The 21,739-nt window shown below is 44.5% G+C and overlaps 2 protein-coding genes and 3 non-coding genes across 5 annotated transcripts in view; 1 reads left to right on the top strand and 4 right to left on the bottom strand.

The window, feature by feature from the left end:
• Positions 1 to 558: 558 nt before the first annotated feature.
• On the bottom strand, positions 559 to 630 carry TRNAF-GAA. Its single transcript has one exon. It is a non-coding gene; the product is annotated as a tRNA-Phe (tRNA).
• A 182-nt stretch (positions 631 to 812) lies between these two features.
• TRNAG-GCC lies at positions 813 to 883 on the bottom strand. Its single transcript has one exon. It is a non-coding gene; the product is annotated as a tRNA-Gly (tRNA).
• Positions 884 to 1,571: 688 nt separating this feature from the next.
• Positions 1,572 to 1,643, bottom strand: TRNAQ-UUG. The gene has a single exon. It is a non-coding gene; the product is annotated as a tRNA-Gln (tRNA).
• A 3,730-nt stretch (positions 1,644 to 5,373) lies between these two features.
• On the bottom strand, positions 5,374 to 9,889 carry PDZD11 (PDZ domain containing 11). Its single transcript, XM_033169692.1, is given in 7 exon segments — positions 5,374 to 5,433; positions 5,951 to 6,011; positions 6,282 to 6,380; positions 7,764 to 7,820; positions 8,558 to 8,620; positions 8,622 to 8,642; positions 9,738 to 9,889. Coding segments are annotated over 7 exon segments (441 nt in total). The 5' UTR covers positions 9,843 to 9,889; the 3' UTR covers positions 5,374 to 5,398.
• A 4,176-nt stretch (positions 9,890 to 14,065) lies between these two features.
• Positions 14,066 to 21,739, top strand: part of LOC117058505 (chromosome-associated kinesin KIF4-like) — a 29,623-nt gene continuing 21,949 nt past the window's right edge. The window contains 6 exon segments of the mRNA XM_033169695.1: positions 14,066 to 14,106; positions 14,109 to 14,197; positions 18,816 to 18,930; positions 19,622 to 19,645; positions 19,648 to 19,811; positions 21,579 to 21,671. Coding sequence (XP_033025586.1) covers positions 14,076 to 14,106; positions 14,109 to 14,197; positions 18,816 to 18,930; positions 19,622 to 19,645; positions 19,648 to 19,811; positions 21,579 to 21,671 — 516 coding nt within the window. The 5' untranslated portion in view covers positions 14,066 to 14,075.

Here is a 21,739-nt window from a genome sequence, read left to right as displayed (position 1 = left end):
GTGCTGGTCCACAGATGCTTGTTCAAAAATATGTGTATTCAGAGGTGCAACGAATTGCTATTTCTTATAAAATGCTGGTCTCTTCCTTTTCCCGTGTCGTCCCCCACCCCCTTTCTTTTCTCTTTATTTGCAAATGAAAAGTGCTCTTCCGTCTTTCTGCAAATGCTCAGTAAATAAATAACTTAAATACTACTTTGAATCTGAAGAAGTGTATCTGAAGGGTATCTGAAGAAGTGTGCATGCACACAAAAGCTCATACCAAGAACAAACTTAGTTGGTCTCGAAGGTGCTACTGGAAGGAATTTTTTTAGTTTTTAATTTTTAAATACTACTTGTAATGGCATTGCATGGCAACACTTAATTTCTTTTTATCTTCATGTCCTCTTATATTTTCTTGAAGTGGCATCGCTCTAAAAAAAATAAATAAATAAAAAGTGTCCACACAAGACGAAGCCTGTCTGAATGTTCACAGCGGAAAAACTTAACGTTAAGGAGGACTGTATTTGACCTATTGACTCTTATTACCTAAAGGCGAAGAACGAAAACGTAAACTACTGTTGCCGAAACCCGGGATCGAACCAGGGACTTTAGATCTTCAGTCTAACGCTCTCCCAACTGAGCTATTTCGGCCAGTGGCTATAGCTGCTTTGATATAATGTGCAATCTCAGCAGTTCTTAATACTGCTTTATTCAAAAGGCTATAAAAGTTTGCCTTTTGATATTCCTGAAAATTGAGGAAATGTTACTGTGAGATAATATAATTAATTGAAGAAACATATGCAGAAATCTTAAAAGTAGATTAAAACTTATGTTGCATTGGCCGGGAATCGAACCCGGGCCTCCCGCGTGGCAGGCGAGAATTCTACCACTGAACCACCAATGCATCCGCTCTCACGTTTTTCCCGTCACTGTATATGTAGACGCTTTACAAGGTGTAAGTGGCGTTTTATAAACTTTAGAAAACTTTGGAAGTGTTAGCCTATTGTTGACATTGTTTCATTTTGCAGTTTAGCAGTCCTGCGTTCTGCAAATGAATCTCGGGACCCAGCCTGTTCTCCGCCACCTGGCCGATGCCTCCTTCTAAGATTCCATATTCTTGCAACTTTTTCTTCAGTCTGCGCTGTGTTGAGTGAGCTGCGATCTCCTATCTTAGGCACACGAGAGGGAAGGAAATCACCCCGCCCGTCCGGAAGGCACTCTGCACATGTTTAAATGTGCTGGTTTCTTTAAGATTGCATAACGCCTTCCAGCTGATTACCCCGCCCCCTTTATTCCCCCCCCCAAAGCTTTTACTGCTTAAGTTTAAGGAACTCAGTCTGAAGTTATCATTTCTGAATGAAAGCTTTCCTACTTTGGAGACAACACTAATTTTTAGCACTTCTTTAAACTCCACTAGAAATACATACACACACCTTCTGCTTTTACATTACTCTTCCTTTGAGAGTGAACGAGACAGGCTGCGACCAATTCTCTCCACTGGAGACGAAACCCTCTCCAGGGTTTGTGGCTAACGAGCATTTTGAAAATCGACGGGGGTTAGGGATGGGAGAGCCCCCAATCACAAACAAATGAGGTTCCACCGAGATTTGAACTCGGATCGCTGGATTCAAAGTCCAGAGTGCTAACCATTACACCATGGAACCAAGCATACCAGCTGTCTCTTGTCCCGTGACTTTCTTCCAGTTTAATTACATACTAAGATAATAACAGATGCCAAACACCATCCTTTCTCTCTATGTTTACATTATGTAGCAGGGATATAGAAGAAAGGGTTTAATCAGATACTATTTGAGTCTTGAAGCAGTGTTCTTTAAAAATAATAATAAGAAGAAATACTGTAAACTGTTGCACTAGGAGTGCTCCTATTTCACTGGAAGTGTGAAGCAGGCAGGCAACGAGGACTAGTATAGTGGAACAGCAAAAAATATAAATATTCTTGATTTTTCTGGTTGGCCTCTCATTGGCACCCATTCCCATGTTGCCATCTGTGTATCTGGACACTGAAAACAGGTTTGGCAGGACCCAGACCACAGAGGCTTGCAATCTAAAACAGACTCAAAGGAAGCTAAAGCTAAATGGAAGGAACATACAATTACCCTACTATGGCTTGGCTACAATAGGAATTTTAGTCTAGGGAGTTGTTCATAGGTGTAGCCAAGGGGGGCAGCAATCAATAAAATCAATTAAATTCCTTGCAAGCTGTTAGGCCTGCCCCCCCTAACAAAAAGTCTGCCCCCACCAAAAATCCTGGCTATTCCCATGAAGTTCTTGCAGCATAAATTCATCACAGCACTTTGATAGCAGGTTCAAAACAAGTAGGATGTTTGCAATGTGAGAGGTTGGCAAAAGGAGGCACTGATTCTATGTGCCATTTGAATTTGATGACACTTCAAAACTAATTCTCAAATCACTTTGAAATGTGGCATTGCATCTTGATGTGGTTTCTTTTGTTTCTGTCCTGTGCTTTATTTTGAAACCAATGTGAGCTGCTCTGGAAACCTGCATGCTTTAAACTTAAAGAAAATATTCAAACGGGGGGGGGGGGCAGGGGGGACGGACCTGAATGGGACAGAGAAATCATTCTTCTTGTCTTCCCCCAAAGACACTTGCATAGACTTCCCTGGCTTTATTTGCTTGGTTCGTAAAATTTATACACTGCTGAATTGAAAACAAAACCCTCAAAGTGGAGACAAAGTAGATTTGCTTTTTTTGGATCAGACAAATTACTCTTCTCCTGTCCAGTCAAACTGCAGCTTGCCAGCTGCTTCTGGAAATTTACAGGCAAGTAAAGGTTATGGTATCTCTCTTGTTTGGGTCAAGCACCCACAGCTATTACGGACACCTAGAAAGCTTCCCTTTGGGGGACATAACAGGGTGCCATCCATTTCTGGGCGGGACATTCTTTTCTTTCTGACACGGTGAAGATAGCAGCTACATAGGCAAGTATTTATAAGGAATAAAAAAGACAAGGTTCTAGTTTTGTCAGGAAATTTACAACCTGACTCAAGGCCTCCGACAACCTGTAACTGAGACAATCTAGCCTTCGGTAGTGAGGGGTACAGAAGGAGTAAAATGGGAAATCTTGAGAAATCTAGGCTCTCAGTATGGAGACCACAACAACCCCAAGCAGGGTGAATAATACACCAGTCTCAGATGGTAACATTTTACTGAGGCTCCCCCCCCCCCAAAAAACCCCTCTGATAGAATCCAGCAATGACAAGAAAAGGTTGCTGCCTCTGTTGTGAAAAATAAGGCCCAAAGAGAACACATTACAGAACAAGAACATCAAGCGAGTTATATAAATATTTTGAGAGTGTTGTGAGTGGGACAATTAGCAGGCTTCCTCTCCTCCATAAGGATCCACACCCAAAGTTAATGAAGCAGGAGGAAGAGCTTTGATGAGTAAGCATTCCTCCGATGTGAGGAATGTGTGTGTTTTAACTCCCTAGCCTCACTTCCTCTAAGGGGCTGTAGCTCAAATTAATCAAATTCTCTTGCTTTTTTTAAAAAACGATCCCCTTCCCTTGTGCAGCAGAGGCAAGCAGAAACGGCTAAGGCAGGGAAGACATCCTGCCATCAGAAGCCTGAAAATGTTTCTTAGATGAGGTTCACGTGGTAAGGCACACCTAACAAAATCTAAGCAGGTTTCACTGCTGTGATGGCCTCGCCCCACACAGAACCAAGCAGGCTGCAGCTTGGGAGGGGATTTGAAGACTTCTACCCACATCAAAAAGGGCCAAAAGCAAATCTCCGGCTACCGGGGCAGATTAGGACTGCAAATATACCCACGGCTTGGAATGGGTGTGATCACACTGAGGAGAAAAGGGTACCACCCATTTTGCCCAGAAATCTGAAAAAGTTCAGCTTCGTTTTTTTTGTTTTTTAAGTTTCTGACTCATGAATTAGGTGTGTGCACAGCATATTATTTACTGATTTATCATTGCCTGAGTTTGGTCAACATCCACAGGACAATTTTGAAGCGCGACGATGCCATAGTAATTCTGGGAGTTGTAGTTGTTAAGCGTGTTGAAAGTTGTCAGGACGTCCCTATTCCTCTCCCTGAGCTACGTTCCCAAAGTTCCTGTGAAGAGGGATTGGTGGTTAAACCACACTGAGATATTGTGGCTCTAGGACAGGCATGGCCAAACTTGGCCCTCCAGATGTTTTGCGACTACACTTCCCATCATCCTCGACCACTGGTCCTGTTAGCTAGGGATGGTGGGAGTTGTAGTCCCAAAACATCTGGAGGGCCAAGTTTGGCCATGCTTGCTCTAGGAGGTCTCCTAACAACTCTTGGCAGCCTAATAATAATAATAATAATAATAATAATAATAATTTATTTATTTATACCCCGCCCATCTGGCCGGGTCTCCCCAGTCACTCTGGGCGGCCTCCAACAAATACCAAAATACAAACTACAGTTCCCAGGATTCTTAGGGGAAGCCATGGCTGTTTAAAGTGGTATCATAGCACTTTAAATGTGGCTAAGACAGCCTGAGTGTTCGTTAAGGGTAGTCTAAATAAAAAGGAGGACTGATGAAGCACAGATAACAAGAGAGATTTGGGAAGGGGGGAACGGAAAGGCATCTACTGTATGCTTTGCAGATACCCCACCATCACATGCAAGATCCTGCGGTATTACTGTTTCTAGACAAGAAGAATCCACTACTCGTGCATGAAAACCAGGAGCTTGCTTTGTATGTAAAGCAAACTCCTTCTAGCGTTTTAATGAGAACTATTAATTATCCTACTAAAGCCATATCCCATGACATGCAAGCCAACATAGGTTCTTGAGCCCCTGAGCCTTCATATAGAAGAGACAGACATACATTAAACCCCCACCCCTTGCACCCACCTGTAGTACAATGACGAAATAAATCCCCTTCATTTCAGCGTGCCTTTTGTGCAGATATTTACAGTGGATTACGCCCCAAGTCACCACCGCAGACCCATCTCTTATTCAAAAAAGCAGACCAGCTTAGAAGCATTCCATTTGCTCCTTTGGGACCCGATGTTTTCTGTTCCTCCTCTTTCAGAGAGCTACGAAGGTAGCAAATTATTGGAATAGAATGTCCTTCTGGGCCTGGGGATGAATGAACCCAGGTAACAGCTTTGTCTGCAAACCTACATCCATCCGTGTCATCTGGCTCCTACTGCTTCTTGCTTCACAGCACAAAGCAGCATAAAACTTTAAAGATATCCTTCTTGGTAGGTACTGGATCTATGGAATCCAGCCAAAATGGGAAGTTCTGCGCCACAAATGCCGCTCCCTCCACACCCCCAAGCAGGCATTTGCCGAAGGAAAGGGCTCTGGAGCGGGAGCACACACGAAAAGAAGGATCTGGCTGGAGGGTGGTGAACTCTTGCAAAGAGAAGGCTGCCAGCTGGGAAGGGATTTCTAGTGAACCGTTCGCTCCTTCTGCCTCTGGTAGTCTGGAAGGGAAATAGGAGAAAAAGAATGAGAGGCAAAACACCAAGACAGCATTCCCAGAACAGGACATAAGCCCTCAAGTTCAGGATCCTGTTTCTCATGCCCACAATGTTGGCATGAAGGCAACAGCTCTCCTCCCACTGTTGTCCCCAGCAACTGGGTTCAAAAGGTTAGACTAGCCTGAAGCTGGAGGCTTCATTTAGCCATCGCTGCCACGGACAGAGCTCTCCTCCAGGAATTTGGTCTACTAAATACCCCTTTTAAGCCATACATAATGAAAGAGAGGTGCCTCCTCTTCCTACATGGAATGTGACGGAACTCTACACTATTTTAAAATATGTGTGTGTGTGTGTGTGTTTCATATTTTGGATTTGTATAATGGAGGAGCATATTATTTTCCCTCTCCTCTTTCATTGATGAAGTGGGTCCCAGTTCACCTGATAAACATTCTCTTCCAAACAAGCCAAAGATTTTGCAAAGAGCAGTAGCAGCAGCAGCAGCAGCAGCAGCAGCACTTACTATATGGGAAGAATCGGACTCTCATAATGATCTCCCGAGCAGTTTTCAAGATCTCCACAGCCTGTAGGGGCAGGGGGAAAACAACAGATGAACAACTGAACCAAGAAGGGCATCACACTGGGCTGAATCATTGGTTTAAAATTCATTTATACTCTGCATTTCCTTCCTAGTGTAGAAGGCATCCCACATAAAGGATTTCAAGGCAATCTCCCTTCCAGGCACCTCCCTTAAACCAGCTTCTCTTCAGCAAGGCTGATACACCAGGAGCCTTCAGAGCACATCCTGTGGCTGCTCCATGCAGGCCTCTGGCTTATTCCGCCCCCCCCCTCACCTTGCTGTGCTCGATATCCTGGAAGTCGACATCATTAACTGCCAACACTTGGTCTCCTTCCTGCAATCCGGCTCGATGTGCATCTGAATCCGGTATCACCTGGGATCAGGAGGCAAGACCGCCGTTCAGACAGAGGCCAGGAACTGCAAATGCGCCCATGCAACTCTGGCATCTTGGGGAAGCTGGCCCCATCCCGTCCCACAACTCACTGCCCTGCGCCCTGCCACTTCCAAACCTTTCAATCCCCAAATGGTGCAGCGATAAAACAGCTGGCACATTTGTGGAGCTCAGCAGGGTCTGGTGTGGTCTCAAACTGGATGAGAGACTGCATGTTGAGATTCATGTATGCCAAGGGGGTCAGACTACATGACCCTCAGAGTCCCTTCCATCTCTATGATTCTATGAATCCGATGGATAGAAACTCAAGGCTAAGCTCCGTTGAACGGAGCAGAACTTGCTTACAACACAGGAAGGACTGAGCTGCTGGTCTCCTTGCCAGTTGTAATGAAACAGCAGAAGGAAAAGGTTAGGACAAAGGCACAAAAATGAACACTGGGGCTACTGGGAGGGGCAGGCAGGATTCCTCCATTTTTATTTTGAAAACCTGCAAATCATGCTCATAGCAGCTAAACTGAAATAAAGTGTTCTATTTTTAAATCCAACCATTCTTCTTTTATTTGAGTCATGTGATAAAGCAGAGTTATTTTAGATTTATTTAGTTTTTTAAGCAAGATCTGTACGAAACATCTAAGTCATTTACCAAAAATAATCATTTAAAGTTGCAATCCTCAGCCTGTTTGTTTGGTAATAAGCATGACTGAAGTATGTGGCATAAGCTTCCAAGGAAATATGCATAATAACTGATGGATTTTTCATAAAGTGAATCTCATCAAGTAATCTGGCAAATGAATAGACATATTTATGCTTTATTGAAATTAACGTATCAGATTAGATGGGGCGTTTTTTTATAATTTTATATACTAACTTAAACAAAAATTCTCATAGGATGAAACTGCAGGTTATTTGACAAGTGCAACATATAATAAGAACTGGTCAATGAGTTTACTTTTTCCTCTGCCCTCTTCAACCCCTTTCCCTTTTGCGCCGTGCCTTTTATATTGCAAATCTGTGGGCAGGGACTACCTTGTTTTGTGATCTTACATAAACTGCTCTGGGAGCCTTCTCAGCTGAAGATCATAGTAAAAAAGCTTTTTTAAAAAAATGACCAATTTTTTTGGTCATGAATTTGCTACCAAGGAGTGTGGTGGAGTCTCCTTCTTTGGAGGTCTTTAAGCAGAGGCTTGACAGCCATCTGTCAGGAATGCTTTGATGGTGTTTCTGCTTGGCAGGGGGTTGGACTGGATGGCCCTTGGGGTCTCTTCCAACTCTATGATTCTATGATTCTATGGACACAATTAATTTGCATGTCAAGGAAGTAACAGAACTAGGCAGCCGTGAGGTCAGGACTAAAGATCAACACACCTTAGAGATGAAGATCCCCAGTTGCGATGCCTTTCCTCCTCGAATATTAAAGCCCAGCTAGAAAGGAAACAGATTTGAGTTGGAGATTTGGAAGCTCAACATATAGATCAGTGTTTTTCAACCTTTTTTGGGCAAAGGCACACTTGTTTCATGAAAAAAAATCACGAGGCACACCACCATTAGAAAATGTTAAAAAAATTAACTCTGTGCCTATATTGACTATATATAAAGTAATTCTCTTGAATTTTTCAATTTTTCCCACGGCACACCAGGCAACATCTCGCGGCACACTAGTGTGCGCGGAACAGTGGTTGAAAACACTGATATAGATTGTTCCTGAATACGGTCTTCTTCCAGGCTGTTATTTCTGCTACAGACCTTCGGGTGACAGAGGTCTACCTCATCGTTGCATTTTTACAACAAGCCCCAATGACCCGATGGAATAGAGGAACTGTTATCATGGCTAGATAGATAAAATACAATTTGTAAAGCACAGGGCAGGTTACAAATGCAGAGCATCCCCCTCCAAGGATAGCCACTTTTCAGCAGAGCATGGGTGAGGAACCCTGGTAACCTCTAGACGTTTCGAACTATAACTCCCACCATTCCTGACCATTGCCTATGCTGACTGGGGCTGTTGGGGGATGGAGTCCAGAAACGTCCTGAGGATCTCATGTTTTCCAAGCCTGGTGTGGAGGGCCTCAGTTGACAAGCCTACAATCCAGCTGAGAAAACCTCTCACACCCTTGTAATCCCATTTCCCGCAAGTGCCCTGAGAGTGGACCAAGTCTCACCTGTGCCCCTGGAGGTTTTTTCAACACAATGGTACGAGGCAGGAATTGGGTCAGCTCATTGTTTATAATCCGAATGGTAAATTCTCTAGGGGGTGGGGGGGGGGAAGCAAAATACAAAAATAAAATAAATGGCAAGGTGAATTTTCACTGTGGAAATCAGAAACTTCTCGGGTTCATCATAGCATTCCATTCCTGGGTTCTGCTCCAAGAAGAATTAAGAAAAACGGCTGAAGAAAACATTTTAAGCAACTTGGATCTCTTTTAAAACCTTACTACCAGACATCAGCGCTGTAGAAGAGGGTTAGCCAACTCCCACTCTAATCAGCTCCTAGCATTATGGATTATATAACGTATCAAAGTGATTTAACAATACAAACAGCAACATAAAAAACATAAATAAATTATTCATATATAAAACACTTTAGAATCCAGTAGATACAGTCTGGGGTAAAAATCTCCATTGAGCCATCTTGCTGACACAGGAAGGTGTTCACAGGTGCGGAGCTGGCACCTGTCTGATACATAACAAGAGAGATCCACAATGTAGGTTTAGGCCCAGTGCCTAGATCATTAATAATAATAATAATAATAATAATACCCCACCGTCTGGCTGGGTTTCCCCAGGTCTCCTGAGCTTATCTGCAGGATTCCCTGTGCTGCAGAGAGCAGTGATCAATTTGGGGGGCATATGGGGTGAAACAATATTTTAAATTATTCTTGTCCCAAGATGTACAGTCATACCTCGGGTTGCGCTCACTGCGGGTTGTGCATTTTCAGATACGAATGCGCCGAACCCGCAAGTACCGGAACGGGTTACTTCCAGGTTTCAGCGCTCACGCATGCGCAGAAAGCAGCGGCACGGGTTGCAAACGCGCCTCCCACACGGATTGTGTTCACAACCCAAGCGTCCACTGTATAGGGCTTTGTACATCTGTTCCAGCGTCTTTAAAATAGCCTGGCAGCTAATTGGCAGCTTGGGGAAATTAATTCAACAGCAGTGTAACATGATAGTCTGCTCAGGTGAGTAGTTAAACTGCGGTATTTTGCACTAGCTGCAGCTTCCAGGACAATGCCAGGAGCAGGTCCCACATGAAGTGCAGTGCAGTGGTCTATCCCATGCCAGCGCATGGACAACAGTGGCCAGGTTTTTTAATGACCCAGGGATCTTTTAGATACACACCTCATGAGGAGGGATCCAGGTAGGAGGGCTCTCATAAGGAGGCAGAAACACCACGGGATAGTCATCGTACGGGATCCGGCCACAGCCACCACCTCCGATATCCATTTTGGAGTCGGCACAGAACTCTGAAAGCCCCAGGCGATCTTTCCAAAGATGGATGTCAATTCTGGAGAGAAAACAGTATACGTGGCCTGTCAACGTTCCTTCTAAAGCCAAATATGCTTCAAGGCAGGGAGAAATTAATGGAAAACACACACACACCCCAAAAAGCTAGTGATTGCACAAGAGATTTGATGTCATCTATTTCCCACCAGCTGTGGTATATATAAGTCTTTTTGTTAACTGTAAGTTGTTCTAAAGTTGTCTCCTCTTCCTCCATCTCCAAAAAACTTTGTGCTGTAACTTTGTGAGTGTGAATGGCAAAGTGGCCGTTCAGGACGGCGGAAGGTATTCATCCATTCCACCCACCAACATATGCAGAGAGATCTACTACCAGACTTTTAGAAGACATCTGAAGGCAGACCTGTTTAGGGAAGCTTTATATTTGGATTGATTATTGTATTTTAATATTTTGTTGGAAGCACCCAGAGTGGCTGGAGAAGCCCAGCCAGGTGGGCGGGGTATAAATAAATTATTATTATTATTATTATTATTATTATTATTATTATTATTATTATCATCTGTTCTTTCTCCCAGGAATTGAAGAGGAGAAGGAAGGAAATGGCCTAAGGTGCGCTACCCCTTACCCAGCAGTGGCACTCTCAAAACTACCTCTACTACCACTTGCCAGGCATAGGCAAACTCTGGCCCTCGAGATATTTGGGACTACAATTCCCATCATCCCTAGCTAACAGGACCAGTGGTCAGGGATGATGTGAATTGTAGTCCCAAACATCTGGAGGGACGGAGTTTGCCTATGCCTGTTCTTGATGCTAAGGCCCCACATCTGAACCATACATTTTAACGCATCACACAACTAAACATTCATGGCTTCTCCTAAAGAATCCTGGGAACTGTAGTTTACCAAGTGTGCCAAGAGCTGTTAGGTGACCCCTCTGTGAGGGGAATGGGAAGGATTGGGGGGGGGGTCTCCTAATGTCTCTCAGCACCCTTAACAAACTACATCTCCCAGAATCCTTTGGGGGGAATGCCATGGCTGTTCAAAGCGACATCACAGCGCTTTCAATGTATGGTGCGGATGGGGCCTTACAGTGCAAACCTAGGGATGTCTACTCAGAGGTGAGCCCTACGAAGATTCCATAGGGCCTGCTCCCAGCGGATTCTCCCCACCCCATGCTCACTTACCTGGGAGTAACCCCTAGGGAACTCCATGAAACTTACTTCTGAGTAGACACCCAGAGGGCTGCGAAATCAGGAGTGCCTCCCAAGGAACAAGCTTCTTTTCGATCCACTCCCACAGAGCTCAGCAGGGCCTACTCCAGAGTAAAGGGGCACAAAGGCCTCCTATCCGCTCCTGATTTTTCCCTCCCTGGAAGAACCGGCCTTCCTCCTCCTGCTGATCAGCTGAGCTCCCAGGACAAACACCAGGCTCCTCCCCCTCCAATCAAAGGAGGCTCCTCCCTTGCAGCCACACCAATCAAAACAGAATAGTATCACTACTCTACTCCTACTAGCTAGAATCACTGTCAGTTAGCGAAGGAAGCCTGACGGTTGGTTGGGTTTCTCAGGAGGCGGGGAAATAAGGCATTCGAGCCTCTGAGGGAATTACATATGAACCGGGAGGGTGGGGGCAGGAATCTGCCTGTTTTAAAACCCATTTTAATAGCTGGGACGCTGAATGTGCCTGAAGGCCAGGGCATATTTCAAATGGAGGGGGGATTAAAAAATGTGAGGAAAACGGTATTTGTTTACATTTCCAGCCTTCTTTTACGGCAACCAACTTCTCGCCCCCCGCAGAAAGGGATTGGTCGTGAGACTGCTCTGGAGGTTGCCGCGGCAACGGTTGCTAGGCGCGCGGTCAACTAAGGCGCGGCACGTGACCCAACGGTCACTTCTGTGAGGTAAAGGAGGAGAGATGTCGCCTCATTGGTTCGTTCCCTCAGGCTGGCTCCCTCCATTTAAAAATAAATTTAAAAAATTGATGTACACCATCCTGGAGGATTAACAAGGAAGGGCAGTACAGTACGGTATAAAACATTAACCCATAAATGAATGAGAGTCTTCTCATACGCATATTTTAAGGAAAGGAGGGCTGACTATACAGTTCTGATTTCCCAGCTCTTGCCTCACGATAGACGCCATTTTGATATCGCTGGGGCAGGGAAGCAGCGTCCGTCCGGAGCTTGGAAGGACTACAATTCCCATCAGCCCCAGCAACGATGGCGGGTGGGTGGGGGTTGTCCTTCCTCAGAGTCAAGGCCAGTGGCGGTTTTTGCGTTTTCTCTGGAAGTTTAGCAGTAGGCGGGATTTGTCTTTCCTGGTCTCACCCGCTTCACGGGATCACAGATCTATGGCCACTTTGCTTCATAAAAACAAAAATGAATCTACATTTGGGTTTCAGAAAACAAACTAAACTGTGATTATGCTTTCGAAGCTGCGCAGATTAAGAGCTTTCCATCTGTTCGGTATATGATTTCTACTGCAGTGGGGAGTTTCAATTCATCACAGTGTAGGATCATGGAAATGAAAATAATGAATAGATCAGCAGGAGGAGGAACTATAAAATGGTGATTTCCTTGAGTCAAAATGAGAGTACCCCTAAACATTTTTTTAAAGGAAAAAAAGCACTGGTTACCTTAACGATTTCAAAATAAAACATTACAAAGGAGGTCAACTGCAGAATACATATTTAACACAAAGTTAACAACAAAAACTTAAACATTTTAGAAAAGGGGGGGGGATTCCCTCCTGGAATTTCTTCTTTGCCACAGTTCTGTAGCTCCTGTTTTCCTTTCCGATCCCAAAATACGACCCAAACCCATTCAGTTCCACCATTCGCTAACAGACTCCCGGCACCTCAGATCTAAGAGAACTCGAAAACTCTTCGCAACAGGTACACCTCTTCACTCTGGCGTACGTCTATGCGCCGACGGTGGGGGGGGGGATGTGTGTGGTCCTGACGTCACAGCGAGCGCTGCCTCGGGGCGTCCGTCTGCAGTATTTCCCCACCCCCGCCCCGCCCTCTCTTGCGGTGCCCGGATTGGCGCGGCGGATTTGAACGTTGTAAACTGAGGGAAGGAGCGGCGGAGGCGGTGTCTCCGCGAGACTAGGCGGTTGGCAGGCCGGCCAAGGAGAAGGCCGCGCGCGCGAGGAGAAGAGGGTAACGGTCGTGTGTTTGGGTGGGGGGGGGGGGTTAGGTCCCAGGACAGCGCAAAGCCCCCCCCCAGCCCCGCTTTTAACCCTTTCGTTCCCCTTCCCGCCTTTTTCCTTCTCCAAAGCGCCTCTTCAGGCGACAGTTGCTTTTAAATTTCCAAATTGCCCCTGGCGGGGGGGGGGGGTGTTCGCGTGCGACGCCTCTTTATTCTTATTCTTCCCCCGGGACGAGGTTCTCCTTCTTCCTCCTCCCCCCCCCCGGCTCCGTTTGCATCCTCGTAACAACAACCCTGCGAGGAAGGCTCAGGTCGGGGGGCCACCCTCCCCGCTTCTCCTCCCCACCCTCCATCTTCGCAAGGTGCACAGAAGTTGGGAACTTCTGTGGCACAACAACCCTGCGAGGGAGGCTTTGGCGGCTGTCCTGCTCCCCCTGCCCCCTGCGATGTCCTCTAAGCGAGCTTCAGGGCTGGATTGTGTATGGGGGGGGGGCGGTTGGAGTTGAGCACTTCTGCTGACTCTTCTTCCTTGGAGGTTTTTAAGAGAGGTAGGATGGCCACCTGCTGTGGATGCTTTAGTTGATATCCTGTATTGCAGGGGGTTGGGCTAGATGGACCCTGGGGATCCCTTCCAACCCTACCATCCGATGATTCTATAATAGCTCTGCGAGGGAGGCTCAGGCTGGGAGGTGGCAGCCAGCTGCCAAGGCCCCAAAAACGTTTCATGGATGAGTGGAGACTTCCTGAATCAGGGTTGTACTGGCTGTGCTACTCAATGTTTTTATTTTAGTATTTTGGTGTGTGCCCCCCCCCCCCCCCGCTTTCTGTATTACTATTATTGTCTATATGCGTGAGCATTGTGTTTAAATGTACGCGTTATAGATTTCACCTTATTGTAAACTATTTTGAGAAAGTTTTATATATAAGCTGACTTTAGAGGATCAACCCAAAGTTAAAATAATACATTACATTAGGTTCAGAAGCAGTTTGCTGCAAAACAAAACTGGTGGTATTTTCCAGTGAGCTAATGCTTTTTAACTTTCTAATTCTTTTAGGAAGATAACATAAAATGTCAAGGGAAGATATCCGGGTCATCCCTGTGCGGTGGCACTAAGGTGCCGCCCCCTTGTTCCTAAGGAACTTGCAGAGGGCTGTCAAATGTGTTTGTCTTTTGTCCCTGGAGAACAGCAGGTGAGGAAAGATTTGGAGAGTTTCTGTGTGTGTTTGTGTTTCATCACCTCTGAAATGATGTGAGGGTCATTCATTAAAGATTTCCCCTGACCCACTTCCAGTTATTGTAGGTGAACGAAATTGCACATGTATAATGATACATCTCTCCATAGGTAACATGGTAATTGTAGCTCTGAACTCCTAACAGTTTCTCTGTTACTGGTGCTAACGTGGAGTAATGTCTGATAACAGAACCAGATGAATGCAGAGCAGTCATCAGGTTCCTTTACTTGAAAGGGCGCACACCACGAGAGACGTTTGATGAGATGAAAGGGACTTATGGGGAGGGTGCCCCATCATATGACGTAGTCAAGCACTGGCATTGTCTGTTCAAGTGTGGTCAGACTTTGGTGGAATGGCTCCCATTCCTGGGCGACCACAGTCTACCATTAGTGAACACACCATCCAACAAGTGGAGGCCACCATTTTGGAGGATCGCCGCATAACCATTCGCCAACTAGCTGCAGATGTCAAGATCAGTGTGGGCTCTGTAGAAAAACATAATCCATGACCATTTGCACATGGGAAAGGAGTCCGCACGGTGGGTTCCCTGGCTGCTGACACCTTTCCAGAAGCAGGAATGAGACTTGCTCACCGGCTCTTTTGGCCATGTCAAAAAAACCATGATGACTTCTTCATCAGACGAATTACTCAGGATGAAACATGGGTCCATCATTATGACCCAGAGACTAAATCCTAGTCCAAACAATGGAAGCACTCTGCCTCACCACCTCCAAAGAAGGCACGTGTCCAACTGTCAGCAGGCAAGGTCATGTTCACGGTCTTTTGGGACCAGAGCGGAGTAGTGATGATGGATTTCCTGGCAAGGGGTATCACAATTACCAGGACGTACTACGCTTCACTGCTGCAAAAATTGCGGAAGGCCATCAAAATTGAGAGGTGTAGTATGCTGACCAAAGGTGTCCGCCTCCTGCAGGATAACACCCTGGTTCACAACTCACATGTTGCTCAGACAGAAGCATAGTTCTGTGACTATGAAATCCTTCCTCACCCCCCTTATTCTCCCGACCTCACACCATCGGACTTCCACCTCTTTCCAATGATGAAGTTATTTTTGAAGGGCAAGCTTTTTCCAGACGAAATGCGATGGGAGAAGTGTTTGACTCTTGCTGGTAGCTATGTAGCGAAGGACTAATAACTGTGCCCAGTTTCGTTTTTCTCCGTCCACAGGAACGTATGTCAGGGGAAATTTTTAATGAACACCCCTTGTATAACTAGCCTAGGAGGGACAGGAGGAGATTCGCCCGCTATAAATGGGACCAGTTCTCAAATCCTCAAGAGCTCATTTTGCTAAGAGGTGAAACAGTTGTTGTTGTTGTTGTTCAGTCGTTCAGTCGTGTCCGACTCTTCGTGACCCCATGGACCAGAGCACGCCAGGCATGCCTATCCTTCACTGCCTCTCGCAGTTTGGCCAAACTCATGTTAGTAGCTTCGAGAACACTGTCCAACCATCTCATCCTCTGTCGTCCCCTTCTCCTTGTGCCCTCCATCTTTCCCAACATCAGGGTCTTTTCCAGGGAGTCTTCTCTTCTCATGAGGTGGCCAAAGTACTGGAGCCCTCAACTTCAGGATCTGTCCTTCTAGTGAGCACTCAGGGCTGATTTCTTTGAGAATGGATAGGTTTGATCTTCTTGCAGTCCATGGGACTCTCAAGAGTCTCCTCCAGCACCATAATTCAAAAGCATCAATTCTTCGGCGATCAGCCTTCTTTATGGTCCAGCTCTCACTTCCGTACATTACAACTGGGAAAACCATAGCTTTAACTATACGGACCTTTGTCGGCAAGGTGATGTCTTTGCTTTTTAAGATGCTGTCTAGGTTTGTCATTGCTTTTCTCCCAAGAAGCAGGCGTCTTCTAATTTCGTGACTGCTGTCACCATCTGCAGTGATCGTGGAACCCAAAAAAGTGAAATCTCTCACTGCCTCCATTTCTTCCCCTTCTATTTGCCAGGAGGTGATGGGACCAGTGGCCATGATCTTAGTTTTTTTGATGTTGAGCTTCAGACCATATTTTGCGCTCTCCTCTTTCACCCTCATTAAAAGGTTCTTTAATTCCTCCTCACTTTCTGCCATCAAGGTAGTGTCATCAGCATATCTGAGGTTGTTGATATTTTTTCCGGCAATCTTAATTCCGGTTTGGGATTCATCCAGTCCAGCCTTTCGCATGATGAATTCTGCATATAAGTTAAATAAGCAGGGAGACAATATACAGCCTTGTCGTACTCCTTTCCCAATTTTGAACCAATCAGTTGTTCCATATCCAGTTCTAACTGTAGCTTCTTGTCCCACATAGAGATTTCTCAGGAGACAAATGAGGTGATCCGGCACTCCCATTTCTTTAAGAACTTGCCATAGTTTGCTGTGGTCGACACAGTCAAATGCTTTTGTGTAGTCAATGAAGCAGAAGTAGATGTTTTTCTGGAACTCTCTAGCTTTCTCCATAATCCAGCGCATGTTTGCAATTTGGTCTCTGGTTCCTCTGCCCCTTCGAAATCCAGCTTGCACTTCTGGGAGTTCTCGGTCCACATACTGCTTAAGCCTGCCTTGTAGAATTTTAAGCATAACCTTGCTAGCGTGTGAAATGAGTGCAATTGTGCGGTAGTTGGAGCATTCTTTGGCACTGCCCTTCTTTGGGATTGGGATGTAGACTGATCTTCTCCAATCCTCTGGCCACTGCTGAGTTTTCCAAACTTGCTGGCATATTGAGTGTAGCACCTTAACAGCATCATCTTTTAAAATTTTAAATAGTTCAGCTGGAATATCATCACTTCCACTGGCCTTGTTGTTAGCCAGGCTTTCTAAGGCCCATTTGACTTCACTCTCCAGGAAGTCTGGCTCAAGGTCAGCAACCACATTACCTGGGGTGTATGAGACCTCCATATCTTTCTGGTATAATTCCTCTGTGTATTCTTGCCACCTCTTCTTGATGTCTTCTGCTTCTGTTAGGTCCTTTCCACTTTTGTCCTTAATTGTGGTAATCTTTGTACGAAATCTTCCTTTCATATCTCCAATTTTCTTGAACAAATCTCTGGTTTTCCCCATTCTGTTATTTTCCTCTATTTCTTTGCATTGCTCGTTTAGAAAGACCCTCTTGTCTCTCCTTGCTATTCTTTGGAAATCTGCATTCAATTTCCTGTATCTTTCACGATCTCCCTCGCATTTTGCTTGCCTTCTCTCCCCCGCTATTTGTAAGGCCTCATTGGACAGCCACTTTGCTTTCTTGCATTTCTTTTTCATTGGGATGGTTTTCGTTGCTGTCTCCTGTATAATGTTACGAGCCTCCATCCACAGTTCTTCAGGCACTCTATCCACCAAATCTAAATCCTTAAACCTGTTCTTCACTTCAACTGTGTATTCATAAGGGATTTGATTTAGATTGAATCTTACTGGCCCAGTGGTTTTTCCTACTTTCTTCAGTTTAAGCTGGAATTTTGCTATAAGAAGCTGGTGATCTGAGCCACAGTCAGCTCCAGGTCTTGTTTTTGCTGAGTGTATAGAGCTTCTCCATCTTTGGCTGCAGAGAATATAATCAATCTGATTTCGATGTTGCCCATCTGGTGATGTCCATGTGTAGAGTCGTCTCTTGTGTTGTTGGAAAAGAGTGTTTGTGATGACCAGCTTGTTCTCTTGACAGAACTCTATTAGCCTTTGCCCTGCTTCATTTTGAACTCCAAGGCCAAACTTGCCAGTTGTTCCTTTTATCTCTTGACTCCCTACTTTAGCATTCCAATCCCCTATAATGAGAAGAACATCCTTCTTTGGTGTCATTTCTATAAGGTGTTGTAAGTCTTCATAGAATTGATCAATTTCAGTTTCTTCAGCACTGGTAGTTGGTGCATAAACTTGGATTACTGTGATGTTAAAAGGTCTGCCTTGGATTCGTATCGAGATCATTCTATCATTTTTGAAATTGCATCCCAGTACAGCTTTCGCCACTCTTTTGTTGATGAGGGCCACTCCATTTCTTTTACGGGATTCCTGCCCACAGTAGTAGATATGATAGTCATCTGAACTGAATTCGCCCATTCCCGTCCATTTTAGTTCACTGATGCCTAGGATGTCAATGTTTATTCTTGCCATCTCATTTTTTACCACATCCAGCTTTCCAAGGTTCATGGTTCTTACATTCCAGGTTCCTATGCAATACTTTTCTTTACAGCATTGGACTTTCCTTTCACTTCCAGGCATATCAGCAACTGAACGTCCTTTCGGCTTTGGCCCAGCCGCTTCATCAGCTGGATCTACTTGTACTTGTCCTCCGCTCTTCCCCAGTAGCATGTTGGACGCCTTCCGACCTGAGGGGCTCATCTTCCAGCGTCATATCTTTTATATGCCTGTTGTCTTTGTCCATGGAGTTTTCTTGGCAGGGATACTGGAGTGGCTTGCCAGTTCCTTCTCCAGGTGGATCACGTTTGGTCCAAACTCTCCACTATGACCTGTCCTTCTTGACCTGTCCATAGCTTCCCTGAGTAATTCAAGCCCCTTCGCCACGACAAGGCAGTGATCCATGAAGGGGGGTGAAACAGTAGCCCTCACTAATTCTCTTCCTTCCTCACAGGTGGTTCTAGGTAATGACAAAGCATTCACGTATGATTATGTCTTCGACCCATCCACTGAGCAAGAGGAGGTGTTCAACGCCTGCATTTCTCCCCTTTTAATGGGCATCTTCAAAGGTGAGAGCTGTTGAGGTGGACCATGTTGTACATCTTCAGTAGGAAGTGGCTAAGCATATTTGGCCATAAAAAAAAGCTTGCTCTGTTTTAAAAGGTCCTGCATACTATCAGAAATACATAGATAATTATGAAATTATTGTGAGGTTTAACAAGTTAACTGTTTATATTTGGACAACTTTTCTGCTGTACTTTATTGGAAGGAGAAAAATAAACATTTCCTTAATAACTATTTAAACAATTTATTTTACTAAAAAATAACATTATAGCATATGTATCCATGTTTGTTAACTGATGTGGTTAAACATTGCTGTTTTTTAAAAAAACTTAGACTGAGTTTTAGCACACACGAAAAACTTAAAACAAACCCTTATTTCCTGATGAATAGCCATTGGACTATAATGTAACTTAAATAGAAAACTATCTTTAGAAAGATTTTTCCTCCAAAAGCATTTTATTTCTAAAAATATGTTTTAAAAAAAAATAAAAATCTGCTTATATATATATATTTTTAAAAATCATTTATTTTATCCATCCTGATGCAGGCTGATTAGGCTGCCTAGGAAATGAGATATATTCAACTTGCTCCAGTCTGATTCTTGTCCTTGTTGTTGTCAACACATGAAATACTGTTAAGGGGCAGTTGTCATTCTGGAAATGACCCTCACTTCTTTTTGCGTTCTTAATTCCACAGGATATAATGCCACAGTTTTAGCCTATGCCAGACGGGATCCGGAAAAACATACTCCATGGGAGGTGCTTACACAGCCGACAAAGAGAACGATCCCACTGTTGGAATCATCCCTCGCGCAATAAAGCTTCTCTTCCAAAGAATGAAAGCGAGGGCAGAGTGGCAGTTCTTCCTGAAAGTCTCTTATTTGGAGGTAAAAACCATCTATGCTGTAAATATTTTTGTAGTTTTTAAGAGCAGTTGCAGTGTAGGGCCAAAAATCTGCTTCCCCATCACCTTGAAATCCAAGCCTCGGGGCCAAAATTACTTAAGAACTTTGTTGAGGTTGGGATCAAATTCCTCTGGGCAGGGATGGGCATTTGACCAGTCAAAAAAGATTTGATTGGTCAAGCATTTTCTAAAGCATTAACATACTGAAAACAACAACAAAAGACAATCCTTTAATCATCAACAGGCTTGATATCTGCGAATTACTAAAGCAAACTAGTTTAAACTGCTAAATCCATTGATTTCAGGGGGTCTACTCTGGGTGATGGCCGACTAATGAAGTGAGCAGCTTTTTTTTTTCTTTTTTAAAAACTAATAATTATCAAATATTATCAATGTTACGTAAGATTTGTTACCTAAGTGGTTCCATGAACAGTTTTTCTGTTTGCTTTTATCTTCTAATGCCAGGGTCAACCTGCACTTCAAAACTGACTTAGATTTATATTATTATTTGTGTTGTTCTGTTATAATAAAACTGCTTTTAAAGGTAGAAACAGGCTGATTGTGATCATAGGGCCAAAGGCCTGTCTAGTCAACATCCCTGACCAGACGCCTCTCAGAAGTCCATAAGCGGAGTAGAGGGCAATGGCCTTTTTCTGCTGTTTCCCCCCAGTGTCTGGTATTCTGAGACACAGTGCTTTTGATATGGTGAAGCAGCATGTAGACAGAATAATAGAATGGTGAGTTAGAAGGGACCCTGATGGTCATCTATTCCACCCCCCTGCAATGCAGGAATATGCAGCTGTCGCATACTTGTAGCCATTACCCTCTATGACTTCAAGTAGTATCATGTTGTAGAAAATTCTGCCCTTATTCCTTATGGGTACACAAGAGCCCTTGCAAAGTCCTTTGCAGGTTCTCCATTGGTAGGAGTAAAAACAGAGGCCAACCAGAGAAGATTGAGAAGCAAAGCAGCTAGTAAGCTTGATCTTTATTGAAGCTGTTGCAACAGCGGTGATTTTCAGGGGGAAAGACCCAGAACAAGCCAGCATGCTCTTATAAAGACATTTCAAAATCCCTCCTGGAGTCTAGCCACCCCCAGAAACATCAATCACAGAAGAGGTGTAACCCAAGCTCATCACCCAGATGCATCACACCTACACCACACACAAAGGCGTTATCTGATGCCTCTTCTCAGTAGCCTGGCCATTCCTTGAGATGGTAATCTTCTTTAATTCCTGGAACAATTAAATCCCTCACCCCTCCTTCCTTGCAGAGACCCATTTGGTAAACATTTGGTCATTTTGAGAGTCAAAATGGTGTGAGACCTGTCTGCCTCAGACATGTGGCCTGTTTGCTTGAAAATTAATAACAATATAATATATATATATATAAGAATTGTAAATTCTTATAACAATCAGATGTTTAACTGGTCAGTTGATTGGTGTGCCAACCTACCTTTGAATGGCCTTTTTAAAGAAAGGTTAATTTTTTTCTCTCTGTTTCAGCATACTGTGTTGCTGAAAATGTGCTTGTGGCTCCATAAACTGCTTGGGTTGCTGTGCTGAACCATTAAAGTTTCTCCTTGCTGTAGATTGTAGTGGAGCTTAACACTCCCATTCCCAGTTCCCTTGCAAAGCTGTGACTTCCAAGGAGTTTAGGGCAGGAATACAAAAGTTGTGGCAGTTCTATTCTGTTTGGCTTTTGAGATGTGTCAAACCTCTCTTCCAATCTGCTACCTTCTCTTCCTCAGATCTATAACGAAGACATCCTTGACCTCTTGGCACCAGCCAAAGAGCGGACAGCTCAAATCAGCATCCGTGAAGACCCCAAGGAAGGCATAAAGGTGGAGTCCCTGCCAGGATTTGTTATTTTTATAGAACGGTACAGCATGTCATAGAGGCAAGGCTGGTA

Source organism: Lacerta agilis, chromosome 14 (assembly GCF_009819535.1).
Source record: "Lacerta agilis isolate rLacAgi1 chromosome 14, rLacAgi1.pri, whole genome shotgun sequence".
Classification (NCBI taxonomy): domain Eukaryota; kingdom Metazoa; phylum Chordata; class Lepidosauria; order Squamata; family Lacertidae; genus Lacerta; species Lacerta agilis.
Note: the sequence above shows the minus strand (reverse complement) of the source record. Positions and strands in the feature narration are given on the sequence as shown.